This window comes from Ciona robusta, chromosome 6 (assembly GCF_009617815.1).
Source record: "Ciona robusta chromosome 6, ASM961781v2".
In the NCBI taxonomy this organism is placed as follows: Eukaryota; Metazoa; Chordata; class Ascidiacea; order Phlebobranchia; family Cionidae; genus Ciona; species Ciona robusta.
In genome coordinates this window covers 1,736,363-1,756,758 of record NC_143240.1, presented here as the reverse complement: position 1 = coordinate 1,756,758, position 20,396 = coordinate 1,736,363, and the positions used below count along the sequence as shown (strand labels likewise).

The 20,396-nt window shown below is 34.0% G+C and overlaps 1 protein-coding gene across 1 annotated transcript; it reads left to right on the top strand.

Moving 5' to 3' along the window:
- Positions 1 to 2: 2 nt before the first annotated feature.
- LOC149734793 (dehydrogenase/reductase SDR family member 12-like) lies at positions 3 to 8,057 on the top strand. Its single transcript, XM_089879474.1, has 7 exons — positions 3 to 416; positions 831 to 1,047; positions 1,553 to 1,795; positions 2,161 to 2,274; positions 3,428 to 3,575; positions 3,974 to 4,045; positions 7,033 to 8,057. The coding sequence occupies exons 1-7, from the start codon at positions 361 to 363 to the stop codon at positions 7,143 to 7,145; spliced, it is 963 nt and encodes a 320-aa protein (XP_089735600.1). The 5' UTR covers positions 3 to 360; the 3' UTR covers positions 7,146 to 8,057.
- Positions 8,058 to 20,396: the final 12,339 nt, after the last annotated feature.

Genomic DNA, 20,396 nt, shown 5'->3' with positions numbered 1-20,396 from the left:
ATTGGTATACAAATAGGCACTTTAAAAAACAACATTCGTTCGCTACTTTTGACACAGTTTTTTTTATACGTCAAAGTGCATAAATCAAGGGCGTGTTAACTCTCAGTATAGTTAAGAGGTTTATTTGTCTAGTAAGTTGCACGTTTTTGGCTTGCGCATATTGAAAATCAAGGTAAAAAGTGTTTTAATAAAAGCTAAAATTGTAAATATTATTTTTACGATTGTATGTGATGATCATATGAGGGAATTTCCCTTTACGTAACAGCGGATTATATAACATTGTCAATATGTGTCATTAATGTTTATAATCGCTTATATTCTTCGTTGACGACTGTATTTGACTGCCAGAGCAGATTCAATATGAGCATTTACCAGAAAACAGCGTTTTTTATTAAAGGACGTCTTCAATTCACAAAGTAAGTGTATTTAACAATGATTTTGAACCAAATACTGAACACTCAAATAATTGCCTATGGAAACTGTAAAGTAGCTGTTGTTTTATTTCAGATCGTTTTTTTTACACCATATGATTGTAAAGTTATAGTATTGCCATAATACATGGTATGTATAGTGTAACTTAAAAAATAAATTGAATGCAGCCCATTCAATGCGATATAAATGTACACATGATAGTAACACATTAAAATATGCTTGCATTTTACAGAATGTAGTCATTGCTTTTTGCAGTATATACATAGTGTTTTATTTAAAATCCTTGATAAAATACAAATAGGTTTATTAACTAGGCCTACAGTGTCTTTAAGTATACAGACATTCAAAACTCGCATTTAATTTAAAGATTAAAGTATTTAAACATTATTTTTTTACAGTGGTGGATATGCAAAGGCAGCAAAATCCTTTAACCCTGAAGACACTAAAAAAGATGTAAGTGACCAGGTTTTCATGGTCACTGGGGCAAATAGTGGTTTAGGAAAAGCTGCTGCAATTGCTATTGCTAGAAATGGTGGAGAAGTCCACATGGTGTGTAGAAATTTGGAACGTGCAAATCAAGCAAAGGAAGATATAGTCAAAGAAAGTGGGAATTCTGTAAGAGGTTTTGATATATATATATATACATGATATTTATTATATGGTAGGGTGGGGAAAATGGGACACCTATTTGTTCTATTTTCCCGTCCCATTTTGTAGTTAACAAAGAACATTTAAAAATTACGAAACCGTATTCTTACGACTCCTATAGGCTGTTGTTAATTGTGTATAACACAATCAGGATATTTGGATATGATGTGCTAAATGGGGTCCATCTTCCCCCACAGTACTATATAGATATTCTGTTCTATGTGGCTGAGGTCGTTGTCAAGGGTCAGATTTAGCACATTACACCAAATTTATATAGACGACAGTAACCTATACATTGGATTTAATGTTTTTTTTTCATTAAGTTTCCTAATGCCACCTATGTCTTAAATTTTCAATTTTCAATATAATATATACCAGCATTTTAAAATTTCAGTATATGTACCAACACTCGACTGACATACAACAAAAACAGACATATAACTCATAAAATCTAAATCTTTTCCCTCTTTAGAACATAACAGTTCATGTGCTCGATATATCCAATACAAAAGAAGTTTACGAATTCGCCAAGAATTTTTCTTCAAACCATGAAAAACTCAATGTTCTTGTAAACAATGCTGGCTGTATGGTCAATGATAGAAAAACTACTGAAGTTGGAAACCTTGAGCTTAATTTTGCCACTAACACAGTAGGGACTTATGTACTGACACAAGAACTGGTACCCCTGCTTTTAAAATCTACTAAGCCAAGAGTTGTAAGTAAAAGTTTCAAAAAATTCCTAAATTTGTATTATATAGTGGGTTGGGGTAAAACGGTTTAAATTTTCATTATTATTTATCGTTCCATTTGGTAGTAAGCAAAGAATGTTTACAGAATTATATATATTTTTGAAGATTTTCTTTTTTTGTTTTGACAACCCATACGCATATGTGATTTGAACAACCCATTGTTGACCACTGGGTTAAGACAATGTCCATTAAGTTAGTGTATAAAGTTAGTCATTTACCAAATGTTAAGCATTTTGGCAATTTAAAAAGCAGAAGAATTGCATCTTAGTTTACCTATAGTAAAAAAAATATGCAGATTTTTATATATATATATTTTTTTTACCTACTGCAGATAACAGTTAGTTCTGGAGGAATGTACACTCAAAAACTGAATGTTAAAGATCTTCAATCTGAGAAAGGAACGTTTTCTGGAGACATGGCGTATGCGCAACAAAAACGGCAACAGGTATTCATTAATAATCTATATAGGTGAGGTCCTACAGCGTGGCATGCCAAGGGAACTGACATTTTCGGCGATTGCCAATAGTTTTACTTAGTTTTACTTTTACGTACCTTTTTGTATATGCAGTATTGACATATAGATTATAGAAGTAATTCCATCAGTGTAATTTGTTTTTGTCTGGGTACTATGATATAAGATGAATGAATGAATGTAACTTACTTTATCCTTGCGTGGCTGGAAAACGATAACACGGGTATTTATACACCTCGTGCCAGCTTACGAGTTACCATGTATGTTACTTTGTGGAGGTTTATCTTTGTTGTGGATTTTTTTATGTATGGCTGATAAATTAGACAACCCATTAGTGACCACTGGGTTGAAGCAATTGTCGTTAAGTGTCTTACCCAAGGACACATACCCCCACAGTGGTAGCAGCGACAAGCCTTGAACTCATTCCCTCTGGGTTACAGGCAGGCGCACCAACCACTTTGCCACGGCGCCGGACATAGTTACTATAGAATACTACAGTAAAACAAATGTAACGGAATAACTGTATTATGCATTTGGCATATGCTGTGTTAAAATAATTAGTTAATTGACTGGTGTTGGCTCATAAAACATGGCTTACTGTTTAAAATCATGAAATATTAATTTCTTTTAGTAAAATGAGCAACACATTTATTTTTGGTGTGCAAAAAAAGAAAATAATAGCCGTTATCATTGTATTCAAATAAATTGTTAGTCATACATTTAGACCTATAAATATAAATGTTAAAACAGATAAAAAAACGCAGTATTAAATGTACGGTTAACTGACACGAGGTATATGAAACAGAACAACTGTGTTATAATGACTGTTGTTGCCCTGCCACTAGGGCAAAATAGGTTACATTCGTTTATTTAACACATAAAATAAGGTCTTAAAATGTGTGCTTAGTAGTTCAAAAATATAAATTTTATAATAACCGTCATTGCCCCACCACTCAAAAATGAATAAGTTAATGTTACATTCATTTAATTCACATTTTTAAAAGTGATCCTTTATTGGTTTTCAAATTTTAAATTGTATAATGACTGTCGTTGCCCCACCTCTTAAATAAAAGTTACATTCATTTATTAAATTTTCATTTTTAACAGTGGGCTTTTTTATATGCAGGTTATACTGACTGAGGAATGGGCCAAAATGCACCCTGATATTCATTTTTCTGCCATGCACCCTGGTTGGGCTGATACTCCAGCTGTGAGAACGTCAATGCCTGGGTTTTATGAATATATGAAGGATAATCTAAGAACTGCAGAACAAGGTAGTTTGTTATAGGTATTTTTTAAGTGAATCTGAGGTAACATTGTTAAATACAGTTAAACTCATAGTTGTAAAACATAGGGTACCTCATTGATTAATGATGAATGCAATATACTTTGGCTCTGCTTGATTTTAAAGACACCTAACAGCAGAGTAAAATTTGGGTGACATTGTTAAAATACAGTTACACTGATAGTTGTAAAACATAGGAAACCTCATTGATTAATGTGGTGAATAAAATATACTTTGGCTCTTCTTGTTTATATAGACATCTAACAGCAGGAAACATCCCATTTTTAGATTGCAAAACTGACATTACACCAATATGTTTATGATATGTTTTTTTTGTATTATTAGTTTTATAACAGCTCTTATGGTAACTGTTTTATTTAATTGCAGGTGCTGATACTATAGTTTGGCTTAGTGTTTCTGATGCAGCTCTAGCCCAACCTAGTGGCTTGTTCTTTTTAGGTAAGTTAAACACCAGAGTGTGCTGTTGTGTTATGTTTTAGTAGGTTTAAGATTTTTTGATTTTTTTTTGTGAAATCGCTAAAATTTTACAACCTTGACCTGGATTTGAACCCAGAATCTCTGGTTCATTATATTGCTTTCTACATAGGCCCAAATTTTAGGGTTAAACCATAACATGTATAAAAATGGACCAATTGTTAAATTTGCAACATAATAATAACAACAAAGTTTACTTTTTTTGACAGTAGTGAAGATTAAAAAATATTTTAAACGAAAAACAGAATATAGCGACAAAACAACAGTTGTTAAAACACGCTTACAGTTAAAACATATTTACATTTTTAATTGAAAGAAAGAAGCCTGGTCACTAATATTTTAATACGCTTTTCTCTAATTAAATATTTTACCCAAAAAGTGTTTAGTCAATGGAATAACTTTCAGCTATGCACAAACGTATTGGCTTTCGTTTTCATGTTTTCTCTATATACCAAAATACACGCGTCGCATTTTTCAGTCAATTTAGGGTCACGAAATACGTAAGTGTGACGTCATATTGTGTAGTGTGGTTAACATGTCTATATATTGCAGCGTTGCTGTTTCATGAATGCTACCCGCTGTTCCTTATGGGGTATTAGTATTACTGTAAAGCTTATAACGAAGTAGGGGGGGGGGAGATAGGACACCTTTAGCATATAGTGCTCAAATATGGTGATCCCGTTTTAAAAAATTAACAACGGCCTATGGGAGTCAAATGGGACGAGAAAAAAAACTGAAAAGGTGTCCCATCTTTCCCCACCCTACCATTCAACATTACATGATTATTTATCCTTGGATTACATTACCAAAGGTCATATTGAATTAACATAGCGAAAAGAAATAGAATTAACAGCAAAACGAGTCGTTCGGGCCATCTTACCCCAACCTACTATATATTTTTACTATTTACAACCCTAACCAAAAACGCATTGCTAAAACGCGCATTTCTACAAGGCAATTTTAAGAATGTCAAAAACTATTTGTTATTTGCGTAGTTTACGCACGAGTATTTATAAAGTAATGTGCCGTAAAAAAAGGTCCTGACATTAGGCATGTGTAACAGGCGTGTATTATGCCCACATAACTTTTATTTGCTTTACGTTTTAATGACAGTTTGCACCTCAAACCAATCTATTTTTATTAGGGCGTGTTTACGAGGGAGAATTTATATTTGTTGGCACTTAATGTTAAGGATTTTTGTCTGTATTTCATAGCGCGTGCCTCGCTGTAGGACCTCACCCATATAGAATAAAATGTTTTAATCAATGGGACAACTCTGGCCTAAGTCCCAGGTCCCTTGGAATGCCTTGTAGTAAGACCTCACCCATGTAGAATATATAGAATGTTTTAACTAAGTAATGGGACAACTCTAAATCATATCTCATGGCGTGTTACGTTATAGGACCTCAACCATTTAGAATAATAAACGTTTTTTTTTGGTTATTTATCTTATACCATATTTAACCTCGGCATGTATAGTAGGGTGGGGAAATGCAGGACACTTTAAGCACATAAAAATATCCAAATATATTGTTATCGTGTTTTAAACAATTAACAACGGTCCATGGGAGTCGTGAGGATACAGTTTCATAATTCTTTGAATGTTCTTTGTTTACTACCAAATGGTACGAGGAAATAGAATGAAAATGCGTCTCATCTTTCCCCCACTCTACTATATCATTGCGTAATGTATAATACAGTGCAATTTCTCATAACATATATACGAATATAGATCAAAATGTCATGCGATGGGTAATTTTCTAGCTGGCAAAATGCGTCGCAGTTCCCAGAACTGTTACTAAAATAAATTCGCTGCTTTAGGCGGGTAATTCCCCTTTTCCGAGAAGGAATGACAAGAAAAAATTATTAATTATATTTATAAAAAAAAATATTAAAAAAATATTTTTTTTAGAAAAACATTATTTTTCTTGTGTGTAGACGTCAGCCCTTAATGGTTTAGTATTATAACGCCAATTGCTTCTTAAAAGCTTTTATAATTTAAAAAATACCAAATTGTCATTTATATTGACGTAGGTACATGTAATAATAGTCATCGGTTTTAAGCTCTCAGAAATACGGGATTGGTAAAACCGCCCCACCCTTAAGAAGCCATACATACTTATCAGCGCTTGAAAATCTCATTTTTTCAATAGACGTGATTTAAAAACTATTTTCGACGCTAAAAAGTTTTGTAAAATTACTAACGATGTAAAATTTCGCGAGCCAAAAATAAACAGTAGCCGGATTTGGTTCGGTATGTGTAGATAATTTATTTCTAGATTAAGTACACCCGTATAGCCCCGCGTTTTGCATACATATTTGGCCCGTAATGTTTAGATATAAAACTGTGGGGTAAGATGGATTTAGCGCATAATATCCCATGTTTTCTGATCGTGTTTTGAACAATTTACAACGCTATTTTTAGAGTCGTGAAGACACGGTTATATAATTTTGTAAATATTCTTTGTTTACTACCAAATGGGACGAAAAAATGGAATGAAAATATAGACCACCCCAACCCAACTTATTATATATGATTGCTAGATTTACTTATGGGTTGTTTGAATTATTAGCCATACACTCAAAAAAGTCAAAAAAAATCAAAAGACACTGACAAATTTACATACAGTAGGAAAGGGGAAGATGGGACAGTTTTTAACTTTATTTTGTCGTCCCATTTAGTAGTAAACAAGGAACCTTTAAAGAATTATAAAACTATATCCTCACGACTACCATGGACCGTTGTTAATTGTTTAAAACAAGATTAGGATATTTAGATATTATGTACTAAAGGTGTCCTATCTTCCCCCACCCTACTATATATAGTAACTCGAAAGCGGGCACGAGGTGTATGAAGCAGAACACCTGTGTTATAACAACTGTTGTTGCCACTTCATGCGAGGATACATAACTTATACACCCCTTTAGTGCAAAACCCGCTTATTTTCCAGACCGCAAGGCAGTCCCTACACACCTGGCTCTAGCATGGACACGCGAAGCAGCAGAAGATAGAAACACCTTTCTGACAAAAATCGCTGAAATTGCTAACCAGTTTAAACCATAATGCATATAAATAGAAATCGTTTTTTTCTCACATTGAAAATATATTTAGCAAAATTGTATGTTTTGTTTCGTACACATTCTATAGCCGTAACAAGTGTTGTATTTATTATTTGCAAACGTTATAATTTCTCATGTTACATATAAAACATATAGTAGGGTGGGGGAAGATGGGACACCTTTAGCACATAATATACAAATATCCTGATCGTGTTTTTAATAATTAACAACGGTCTATGGGAGTCGTGAGGATATAGTTTTATGATTCTTTGAATGTTCTTTGTTTACTACTAAACGGGACGAGAAAATGGAGTTAAAAGGTGTCCCATCTTCCCCCACCCTACTGTATCATAAATTGTATTTATCATTTCATATCAAGTCGTATTAAGTAAAATAGCAAAGAGAAGGAAATAGAAAAACGACAGTTGTTAAAACACGTTAAAGTTAAAAATAAATAAAACAACTCTGGGTAAAAGCGTGGCTGTTAAACTATATAAGACGCCACTCGGCACATTGTGTTGCAAAGATTTTAATAAATAGTTTACTAATATATTGTACTGCGGGGGAAGTTGGGACACCTTTAGCACATAATATACAAATATCCTGATCGTGTTTTAAAAAATTAGCAACGGTTTATGGGAGTTGTAAGGATACGGTTTTGTAATTCTTTAAATGTTTTTTGTTTTACTACCAAATGAGACGAGAAAGGAGAATAAACAGGTGTCCCATCCTTCCCCAGCCTACTGTATTAAACTATTAACACGTATAAAATATATTTGCATATATTAACAAGGAATTGTGCATGAGTGTTTAAAAAAAACAAATTCTGTTTGCATTATCTTAAATCGAGTAACTTAGATCTCAAAAAACATTGAAAAAATACGTCTCAAAGTAATAATGACGTAAAAACTACGCATGAACGTCTTTATTTCTGTTTTCTACAATTTTCGAGCGGCGGTTTTGCAGCAAATTTAGCAGCGGCGTAAAGCTTTGCCTACAAGACGCCTTTTAGTTCTGTTTTTCACATTTTTCGAGCGACAGATTTAGCAGCCAATTTACCAGTGGTGTTTCCACAACAGCAGCTGTGTGCTTACAGCGTGTTTTCGCTGATAATTGCTTCTTGCGCGGCGTGTAACGGTGCTATACACTCCGTAGTTTTTGTATTGGTCAAGAATCTGTGTCGCAAACAGCTCAATGCAATTTTCCTGCAAAGGTAGATAGAAAAGACTTGTGTAGTTCTAAGCTTAGTAAAGATATATAGAGAAGTACTCAGTATATTGGAATCTGTGTTTTTAGAATATAAAGTTTGTTATACAGTTTTGTATTACATTAGCTGCGTTTTTTTATGATAACATGACAACTCTGGCCTAAATCTTGGGTCCCGTGGCGTGTCACGCTGCAACGTTATAAAGTATGCTTTGTTATTATATAATGTGGTATTCTATATACTATATCTGCGTTTTTTGTCGCAACGGGACAACTCTGGCTCAATTTCATGTCTAATGGCGTGTCACGCTGCAGGTTTCGCCGATATATAGATAGCTACGTTCTATGCGCGCTTATTATTAAGCTTCTTTGGTATTTGATTTTATTTTTAGGTGCTTTTTTAAGAGCATTTCGGTTCAAGGGACGCAATTTAGTTTATTACGCCTACGCGTCGGTGTGGATTATTGGTTGGTAGTGCCTTGTATGATGATAATCTTTTTCAATAACCAGAAATTTAGACTGCCGGCTACCATTTGTTTATAGAGAAAGGGTGAGTGGCGTAGTTCTTAAGAGATCTGTTCCATGTAATTGCGTGAGAGGCGTATGAGAAATGTTTCGATGTGTTTAAACCAAGTGTTGTAATTTGGCACTGACAGTTTTGGGGTGTAATCGTCTTTACAGCTTGCGGTTTAGGTGGTCGCTCGTTTTATAACTCGACAGTGAACTTGTGGTTCATTTGGAGACCTTATATCCACCACGTGTATCTGATGTATAAGATTCCTATATGTTATAACTTGATATTGAGCATGAGGTGTATAAATACACCACGTGTGTTGGTCTGGTGAATTAAAGGATACCCACGTTGTAACTTGATAGTGAGCATGAGGTATATAAATACACCATGTGTGCCTGTCCAATGTATAAGACGACACCCGTGTTATAAAAAAATGACCGTGCGCATAAGGTATGAATACGCCATGTGTTTCTTGTACAATAAGATGTATGTTACTCTAAAGTGAGCATAACCTGAATTAATTTAACCCAAAGAACATGCCCTATGGCGTATAGCCCTCTGTCTATGCTAATGCGCCTCAATGAAACGGAAAAGATAATGTAAACCAGATAAGTTTCAGATATATTCCGGCGAAAGATGTATATCTATAACGCATCTCAACGACCGTTTCTTGTTTTTTTGTTTTACCGTTCGAATATTCAGTATACGGCTATGTTCAAGAAATGTATATACAGTTTGTTTTACGTAAACACACGATTAAAATCATTTATTGCACTTTAGAAAAGGTTATATAACTTATAACATAGGTGTTAAACTATCTTTATAATTCGTTCACTGTCCATTACACTAAGCTTTCATTTATATAAGTGACTGAAAATGCTATTTTAGAACACATTTGTCTTGTTTTTTGTCCGTTACGCATTTCGTAACACTTGATTCTAAAGGTTATTTTTCGTTACGAGAATCGTCCAACTTCGTGAGCATTGTTCAAATTAATATATACATCGTGAAAAAGCACACGTCTTTTTTTTGGCACAACGTAACGAAAGTGAACTCATTTCTGTTTTCCTTTATAAGCGTTCTTAATGCCCGAGGCGGCCTGGAATTTTGGTCGTAACTTTGCCAGTTTAGAATAATTAGCACCGTTATGTTTGACGTTATAGTAGGGTGGGGAAAGATGGGATACCTTTTCATGTTTTTCTCGTCCTATTGGGTGGTAAACAAAGAACATTCAAAGAATTATTAAACCGTATATGCTAACGACTCCTAAAGACCGTTGTTAATTGTTTAAAACACGATCAGAGTATTTTGATATTTTGTGCTAAAGACGTCCCATCTTCCCCCACCCTGCAACATATTAAAACCGGTGTAAAATAGGTTCTGTAATTACTTACTAACTATACCTGCATACAGTTAAGAGATATATAAAGTAAGGGTCGAATAGAAAGTGTGCAGTTATAGGGCAAACGTGTACAGAAATTTAGTTGGTATTCAAGAAAAGTTTTATAAATCATGTAGTCTTATTTGTAATCAATACCATGGCCTACTCAATACACGGCCTAGGAATACACCGAAACTGCTCAGAAAATAGGAGGCCTATTGACGCGAATAATGCCCATTATAATACATTGTTACGTCACGGTTTTATGAATGGATTTTGCTGTCTGGCTGTAGTTTTTGCATCAAATAACAGTTTATTTACCATTCCCGGTTAAATTACCTTATTTTTCGGGTTATTTTGTCAACATCTTATATTTTTTATAACTGTTTAAGCATGACTGAACAGATAGGAGTTACTTTTAACCACGTGCGGCATACAAGTAAGTTTTACCGACAGTTTAGTTTGGCTCAGTCGCTGAGTGAAAATAGTATTTGGCTTAAAACAGAAGTTTTTTAAGACAGCCTATGCATATCTAGCAAAACAACACCGCAGTAACAACAAGTAAGTTAATTGATATGTCCGTTGTGGACTTTTAAAACCGGTCCTTAAAAACAATATAGGATATTGGATAAACACAAGCATCAGCCTTTTGTCTCAAGGTGCTTATGCCTTGATCTGTCCTGCTGCTCATAACCCATTTTCTACTCGAGGTTTTTTTTGTTAAAGCAGGACAGAGGCTCTTCCTTAAGGTCAAAAAATGGGTCATACAGCACATTATAAATTAAGACTGTATAATACAAACAAACTCACGATAGCCTCCCTTCGTACTTAAGTGTTGTGTCTAACTTTAGACCTTTGTCGTTGTTTAAATTTGACTAGTCTTCCTTCCTGAAGATCTTCTTGCCACTTCTTCATGATCATAACATGCACAGATGGTACCCTTATCCAAATATTTTTATCCAACTACGGTACACCTATTGACCATGCTTAAATAGCTTGCTTAATAATTCTGGTGGCTTACAATTCAATCTAAATAAAATTATAAAGGTGTGCTGCATTATAAAACTTGCCAAATGCCTGTCTACTAAATTAAATATAATCAAAACGTAGGTTTTCTGTGTTGGTAAACTAAATCAGATTGCTCGTCTCTCTGTATGCTTAATAAACTGATATTTATATACTAATAAACCTTTTGCGCTGCTTTATATGTCTGGTATGATTTTAACTAAACAAGAAAATATCCCGGCGACACGTTCTGTGATAAACTGTAAGTTAAAACAACCTAGAACTGGTATTGAACCTACCAACAACTGCAAACTGCATTCAAAATGAAGGAAATCCATTCATAAAACCATGACGTAACAATGTATTATAATGGGCATTATTCGCGTCAATAGGCCTCTTATTTTCTGACCAGTTTCGGTGTATTCCTAGGCCGTGTATTGAGTAGGCCATGTCAATACATCATATCCCATCCCATGTGGGTGAGGTCTCACAGCGAAGCATGTCACATGATTTAAGAGCTACCACAATTACGTCATTTTGGTCTTGTAGGTATACTTACGCACTTTCATATGTTATCGTATTCGTAAACACCAATTAGTCACCGTGTGATTAAACGCAATACATATGACATTATACATGACTAACAAAGCCGCCGAGATTGTATATGTTTAAAATTCCAATCTTACTTCTCATAGGCCAAACTTATTGACTTACAGAGCTTTTAAACTAAAAGAGGGTTATCACTTTTTGGCTAAAAGTCGTATTACGATAACATCTAATTTCTAATACACACTAAAAGCCCATGGGCATATTTAAACAACACGACCGCAGCTAGATAGTTATAGAAATGCAGCGTAAAGACGTTTTCTCTTGGTTTAAAGTTTTAAGAAAATTCTTAACGTTGGTGGTACTGCGGTAGCTGGTTTATATAATAGGCTACGGTCTCTAAAATTTTGGTTTGTTTAGTGTTGGGGGAGTATTAGCGTAATGGAGGTTTTTGCCGCTAACTAAGCGGTTAATCTAGATTTTGGAGCCTTTCACTAATCGTTACTAGAAAACTACACGTTCCAGACAAGTTTAATGAAATCGTGACCTTATTTTGGCTTCTTAACATTATCTTTTCTCCCCATGCAAAGCCGTGACCGTGCGGTTTTGTGTCTTAATCAAGTAATCACCCTTTGCAAGTAGGCCTAATGCAGTTAACTTGTCACGTATAATTGTTACGTTTTTGCGACACGTATTTCAAATATAGTCAAAACCAAGTACTGCTCACGCACTTCTGCTAACCATTTCCTGTTAGATACACCGCAATTGGCAATTTGCTTTATTGCAGCTACCTTTTTAGCTTATAAGGTAACTAAAAACGCTGCTGCTTGCCCAATACCAATGTAATTTTAGCCCACTGAAATTCGTCAAAAATTTAAGTTTGCAAAACATTGTAAAAGTGATTACTCTGTGGTTAGTGTCAGCAGTCTGGTTTAGAATTACTTAAAATTACTCTTAAGTTCAAATTGCGCGGTTAGAACGATTTATTATGAAATTATGAAGCTAAGTTTATGATAGTAATTTAATAGCCTAAAACTGGGCTTTTAATTCGATACGGATGATTTACAAATTTAGGTTTCCATTTTAAATTATCGTAAATCTGAAATTGTATACCTTTATTATTGTATAGGCTATATCTTCATTATAGTATCATATAGACCTATACTGGTATAGAAGTATATACGATATTCAAAACGGGGCAACTGTATATTAGCAGCTTTACCTATAATATCTGTTATAAACGAATTATTGGCGTTATAGAAAGACTGTAAATGTGTACATTTTTGATTGCAAATGAATGAATGAATTTATCTTTATCTTCGCGTGGTCGAAAAACGACAGTCGTAATAACACGGGTGTTTATACACCTTGTGCTAGCTTATACGAGGTACCATGTATTACTTTGTGGGTGATTATATATATAGGTTTTCATTCTCTTTCATCTCCTTATTAGGTATAGTAAACAAAAATTTTTACAGATTTTTATCATAGGACTTCAAAAGGGGGGCTGTTATGTTAATTGTCGAAAATACAATTAGGAAATATGGGACATTACGTGCTAACGATATCCATCTCACCCCATAGTATCATAACGTTATTTTCTGTCAGTTAATTTTTGATTTCAAAGTAAGATAGGTTCAAACTATGTCGCCAGTAAAGGCCATTTCTCAAAAGGTTTTTGAACTGGCAGTTTATTAAACACCTGTTTTAGATTAAATTCAAAATCTGTAAGTTGGAATTTTCATACTTAATAAAACCACACTTTTAAGCGCAACTGTTAATTTATTACGCGGTTTTAAAGAACGTTTATTGAAATGTCAGTTCTTGGTAGAAAGTCACCTTTAAGCGACCTTACAGCGTAATGTTTATATTTACTTCAGTGTTATGTGCATGGTACTTAATGCCGAATAACATCGCAGTGGTCTGTGAAATATGCGGCATTTTCTAGAATTGTTTTCGGTTTTAAAAGTGTTTTCGACAAGGCCTCAGAGTTTATATGTAATGGTATTACAGCGTATTATATCTCGGTCATCGTGTATATAAATGCCATCGCTATGGGACTACACTCAGTTACTTAGCTTCGGTTGTTAGGCCTGTGTTAAAGCTTATCTATGTGGTACATGGTTTTAGTATAAACCTGTATACGCTTTTATAGTACTGTTCGGTAAGATGGACACTGTTAGCACATGTTATGCTATATATTCTCCTATCGTGTTTTAAACAATTAACAACGGTCTATGCTGGGAGTCGTGAGGATACGAGTTTATATAATTCTGTAAATTTGTTTAACAGTAATAGTTTAATAATAGCGTGCTTTGTAAATTGTGCTAAAGGTGCCCGTCTTCTCCCCACTTTACTATATATTTATGATAGAAATTGGTAAAATGTTTGAAAAAAATCCTTAAATTGCTTGAATAGTTGAGTGAAACGTAAACTATTAACCGTTTTTATTTAAGAAAAAAGTCTTAGCGAAAGTGGTGAAAGAAGGCACTTAAAAAAGCCATTAGCTTTTTGCATTTCTGACAACGCGAGCGAGCTAACTAATTTTTCAAGCCCCGTAATTTGAAACCGTATACGACCTAAATTTTTAAAAATAGGTTAATTCACAGTTGTTAGTGCTACCCTGCAAAGGGCCATGTGTGTATGCACATTTCTTTCTACTAAAACGTAAATATTACTTAATCAAATTATGGTTTATTATGTTATAGTAGAGTGGGGGGAAATGGGACACCTTCAGCACATAATTTTCAAATATCCTGATCGTGTTTTAAACAAATAACAACAGTCTATGGGAGTCGTGAGGATAAGGTTTTATATTTCTTTAAGCGTTCTTTGTTACCACCAAATGGAACGGGAAAAAAAGGAGTTAAATGATGTTCCATCTTCCCCCACCCAAATATATACTAATCGTATGTAACGGTCACGCTTTTTGGTGAATAAGTTTTCTCTGTTTTAACTATATAAGCTTTTTAACTTTGTTGTAACGACAGTCGTTTTATCAATAATTTCCGTTGGTATGATGTTGTTATATAGTATTGTGGGGTAAGATGGTTACCACTCACGCATAATATAATATCCCGTATTTCCCAATCTTAGGTACTAGTTTTAATTATACCAATCCTATTTTAGTAGTCGTAAGAATAACTCTGTTAACATTCTTTGTTTACTACCGAGTGATGACGTTAATAGATAATCAAAACATGAACCATCTTACCCCAGCCTACTATTTATAATGTATGGCTACTTCGCAAGAAACAAATACATAATATTTATAACTCAAACAATGTCCTGCGCTTTACCACGACATTATGTGACGACATAATACCCCTTGTGACGTCGCAGCATACGAGGTGTATGATATTTAATTACTTGTATTTCGCTGAGCAAGGTATTTATGTTGTTATTTCTTTGCTTGTTGCTGAATGGTTTATCGCTCTTACTATAGTTTCGTGTATATAATCGTATACTTCAAAGCTGTGCTAGTTATCTATTTCAAACATAGCCTACACGGTTCGCGTAAAAGCATTGACGCGTACTAAAAAGGACCAGCAGTTTTGGTAAAGTTATATATCTAAACAGACTTGAATTTAGGGGAATGGCACTGTTTCAGGGAACCGAACTCAGCCGTAACGACAGGTTAAGTTTCGAGTAATCCTAAGCCTTCATGGTAAGCCAGAAACCGCAGATTTAGGTGTGTGGTTTAAGTTACAATTTAACATTTTGTATCTTTTAAGAAAAATCCTTTTGTCCCAGTATATATAGTAGGGTATGGTAAAATAAAATATTTTTTAAGCACATATTATCTTAAATTTCTAATTGAGTTTTAGCAATTAATAACGCTATTTTAGAGTCGTGAGGATATGGTTATATAAGTCGTTGAATGTTCTTTGTTTACTACACAATATGGAACGAGAAAATAAAATAAAGCATATACCATCGTGTCCGAATCTACTATATATTTTATAAAATTGCGCTAATATAGAATATAATATTAGAAAATATGGTAGAAAATACGTTATCTGTAAAGGTAGAAAGATTTAAAAACTCTACAGTCAGATGGGACTTTGTTTTGGTTATGACGCTAAAAACGTCAGCAGCTTTAATGTTTACTTTGTAAGGCGTGTAACTTTGTTATGACTTAGCGTGAACTTTGGTTTGGGCCTAATGGTTATGCACTGCGTAACGCCGTGACGTTTCTTTGACAAGTCTGCTGGCTTTACGTACGCAAGTCGTGGCATTTCTATAGTAGGGTGGGGCGGGGGGGGGAGACTGGCCACCTTTAGCACATAATATCCAAATATCCTGATCATGTTTTAAACAACTAACAACAGTCTGTGGGAGTTGAGGGAATACGGCTTTATAATTATTTTAATTTAGAAAATAGAAAAAAATATTTTTTTAGACAAGGAAATAGAACGAAAAGGTTTCCCATCTTCCCCCACCCTACTGTACGTCAGCAGTTCTTAGCCTTCTAAGAATATATTGGTACACTCTTTAGCTTTGGTTTGCAAGTGCATTTGCGTGTGCAGGTATATTTAAACAGAACACATTCTCGCGGCATTTGGTTTTACCGCGTATGCAGTTCTGTTTGCAGGTTATTGTAGTGGTATACTTCACGCAAAGGAAACGGTTTTTTCCAGTATAGTTTGCGGGAATAACATACCTAATTTTAAATTCAAATGCATTAAATGCAACTCGCTATGCGTTTAGTTTTTGTTTAAAGACGTTTTTTTTTATAGAAAATTTGCGGATTTTTTTATGTATAGAATATGCTTATACGCTTAGTTTGTTATAACGACTATGGTTTTAATATTAATTTTCTTTTTTTTCGCTGTGTTGATTAAATTTGACGTTTGGTAATAATTAAAGTTATGTAATTTATAAATATAAATCAAAAAATTTTATTGTTGTAAAGTACTAGTAAAGAGGTACTTTTTAGGAATTATAATTTAGCTTTAACAAAACCTTTAATATATATGTATATATATCAAAAAGTTCATTTTTTGTTATAATATACTAGTAAACAGGTACTTTTTAGGAATTATAATTTAACTTCAAGAAAAGCTTAATGTTGTACTTATGTCGTTACATGAACTTTACACAAAAAGGTCACGCCGTTTTGTAAATATCATGCCTTAACGTAAAAAGTCAGACTTAATAAATAAATAACGTCTCGCCGTTACGCAATGTATTTCTGCAAGCAAAGCGTCACTTTTAAAGTCACACATAGTCCATACCACGCCCTATAATATAAAGCGCGTAAGTTTTTAGAGTCAGATTATTAAAACAACAAAATTCTTTTGTAAAGGACGACGCGGCGTTAAAGGTCTTTAATTGATTTGTGTAGGCACAGACTTGAATTGGTCAGAGAAATGATAGTACTTAACACAGTATAAGTTTATTTAGCTTATTGCATATTTAGCTTTGCGAATGCAGTAGCGAAGATCTGATTAACTAAAACTACGAAGAGAATGGAATTAGCGGCAAAACGAAAGAATCTGATTTTAATTAAAACTACGAAGAGAAGGAATTTACCAGCAGAATGACAGTCGTTGAAACACGATTTAATAAAAACTACTTGAGAAAAAGTGTCAAATCGGGACTGCTGTATTTCGTTTGTTCAAGTTCTAGAAGTGTTTATTACGTCACAGTGGTTAGTTTAAGCAGTACTAAACCGGATCGGATTTAAATGTTAAAAGTCAAAAGTTCAAACCGTAAAAACAAAAACAGTCGTTGTAAATTTCCCTTCAAATTAAACGTGGGTACAGCTTTTTTATGCAGATCGGTAAGCGATTTTGTTGCTGTCGAGCTGCAATGGCCATTTCGTCCTTTTAATTACGCGCTTTGTAATAACGTTATAGTAGGGTGGGGGAAGAAGTGACACTTTTATCACATAATATCAAAATATCTTGATGGTGTTAAACAATTAACAACGGTCTATCGGAGTCGTGAGGATATGGTTTTATAATTGTTTGAATTTTCTTTGTTTACTACCAAATGGAACGAGAAAATAGAATGAAAAGGTGCCCCATCTCCCCCCACCCTATACTATATATCTCAAAGATTAAGTAAACACATTTATCAAAACGGTCAGGTTATATTTTAAGCGATATTATGTCATATGTATCTGTTTATGTCAAGCAGTTTTAACCAGAATTGTTAAGAAGTCATTTGTTTTTGTTTTTCATGTTGCGTATGCAAATAAGGTATACGTATAGTGTGCTGTTTTGTTGTGGTTATATACGTATTTTCTTCGAAAGCAGTTTACTCGTAGTATAATGTCATCAAATGTGTTATGTTTATCGTTTAATACGTGTTAGAGTAAGGTATAGTAGGTTGGGGTAGGACAAACCATGTTTTTTTTTTATTATCAACACGCTTACTGTATTCATACACCTCATGCTCGCTGTCAAGTTATAACATGGGTGTCTTCTTATACAACAGACACACATGGTGTATTCAAACACCTCATGCTCACTGTCAAGTTATAACATGGGTGTCTTCTTATACACAAATACACATGGTGTATTCATACACCTCATGCTCACTGTTAAGTTATAACATGGGTGTCTTCTTATACACCAGACACACATGGTGTATTCATACACCTCATGCTCACTGTTAAGTCATAACATGGGTGTATTCTCTGTTAAGTCATAACATGGGTGTATTCTTATACACCAGACACACATGGTGTCTTCGAACACCTTATGCTCACTGTCAAGTTATAACATAAGCGTTTTCTTATACACCAGACACACATGGTGTATTCATATATCTCATTCTCACTGTCAAGTTATAACATGATTGTCTTCTTCACCAGAGACACACATGGTACATTCAAACACCTCATGCTATCTACTATACTATAAATTACAATAAACGAAAGCCAAAAATATTAATCGCAGAAATCGGTAATGCTTATTAAATAGCTTGTAAAGTTATACTGCTTCATTGCCAATGCTTTAGTCAGAGAAGAAGGCGTATTAAGATTTTAAACTGTTTTGATGGCAGTTTAGCAACTTTGCGGGACACCACGACTAAGTAAAAAAAGTAAAAGTCTGTGGTCGCTCAAATGCAACGCTAAAACAGCAGTTGCTATTTTAATGAAATTAGTACAGCGTCTTGGTAAACCAATAGCATATGCAAAAAGACAAATAGAGATAATGTATTAGCCGTACAGTTTAAGAGTAAAACAGATTTATATGACATATAGTAGGGTGGGGGGTTACGGGACACCTTTAGCACATAATGTCCAAATATCGTGATCTTTTTTTAAACAATTAAAAACGGTCTGCAGAAGTCATGAGAATACGGTTTTATAAATATTTAAATGTTCTAATTTGCTACCAAACGAGACGATCGGAGAATAGAATAAAAAGGTGTCCTATCTTCTCCCACCCTACTATATTATACTACTTATACAGAACCAGTTTTTAGTATTTTGTTTGTAATTTGAGATGAAAAATTAGTTTCGATTCGGTATTGCATTATACTTTATGAGTTACAGAACCAGTTTTCAGTATTATGTTTCAATTTAAGATTTAAATGGCAGTATATAACTTTATGGGTTACAAAACCGGTTTTAGGTATTTGTTTTGCAATTTGAGATTGCCTTTTTTCTGTCAGAAATTCTAGGAATTTTGCGTTTACCAGTAATGTACACTTCTATAATATATGGCGTATATAGCAGGCTTACAAACCCGCACGTTTTTTCCCAACTTTTGTATACGTAATAATATAACGACTAGCAACTACAATATACTCAGTAAAGCAGAACAGTGGTTTAGGTAATTGCAGTCTTGTGTATTAAAAAGTATATAGTATAGAGTTGGGGGGAGAAGGGACACCTTATCATTATATTTTCACGTCCCATTTGGTAGTAAACAAAAAACATTCAAAGAATTATAAAACCGTATCCTCACGACTTCCATAGGCCGTTGGTAATTGTATAAAACACGATAAGGATATTTGGATATTATGTGCTAAAGGTGTCCCGTCTTTCCCCAACCTACAATACGTCATAATTACATGTTTTGTTTTTCTGTAAATTTAAATATTTACACGATTATAAACAGAGTCGTCACGATGTACTTAACATATTATAAATTCTAATCTACATTTAATAATAAGGCATTATAGCCTTTTTCGTTAGTGTATGTTTCGCATTAAATATTGCGTACATGTTAGTCGCAGCGTGTGTTCGCGTATGTCGTTTTATTATTTCCTGCTTTATATACTGTAGGGTTACGCGTATCATAAAGATTGGGCTAATTTTGTTTCCAATTTGTATTATTTTTGTGCGTTTTGTATTTTTAATTTGTGCTATATATAATTTGTGTTTGTTTTCATTTGTATATAATAACGAATTTGCGTAGTAATAGTACTCTGGCATAAATCCTAGGCCCATGACATGCCTCGTTTTCACTCGATAAAATAGAATGAAAATAACCTCATTTAAAATAGCGATGCGCGCTTATACCAATAAACCCAAACGTCAGTTGTAAAACGTGCTGTGCGCTTTTATGTTTACATATACCAGACCGCCGGCATAACGAGCAGGAGAATTCGTGCCTATAAATTGGATGTAGTTTTAATCTTGT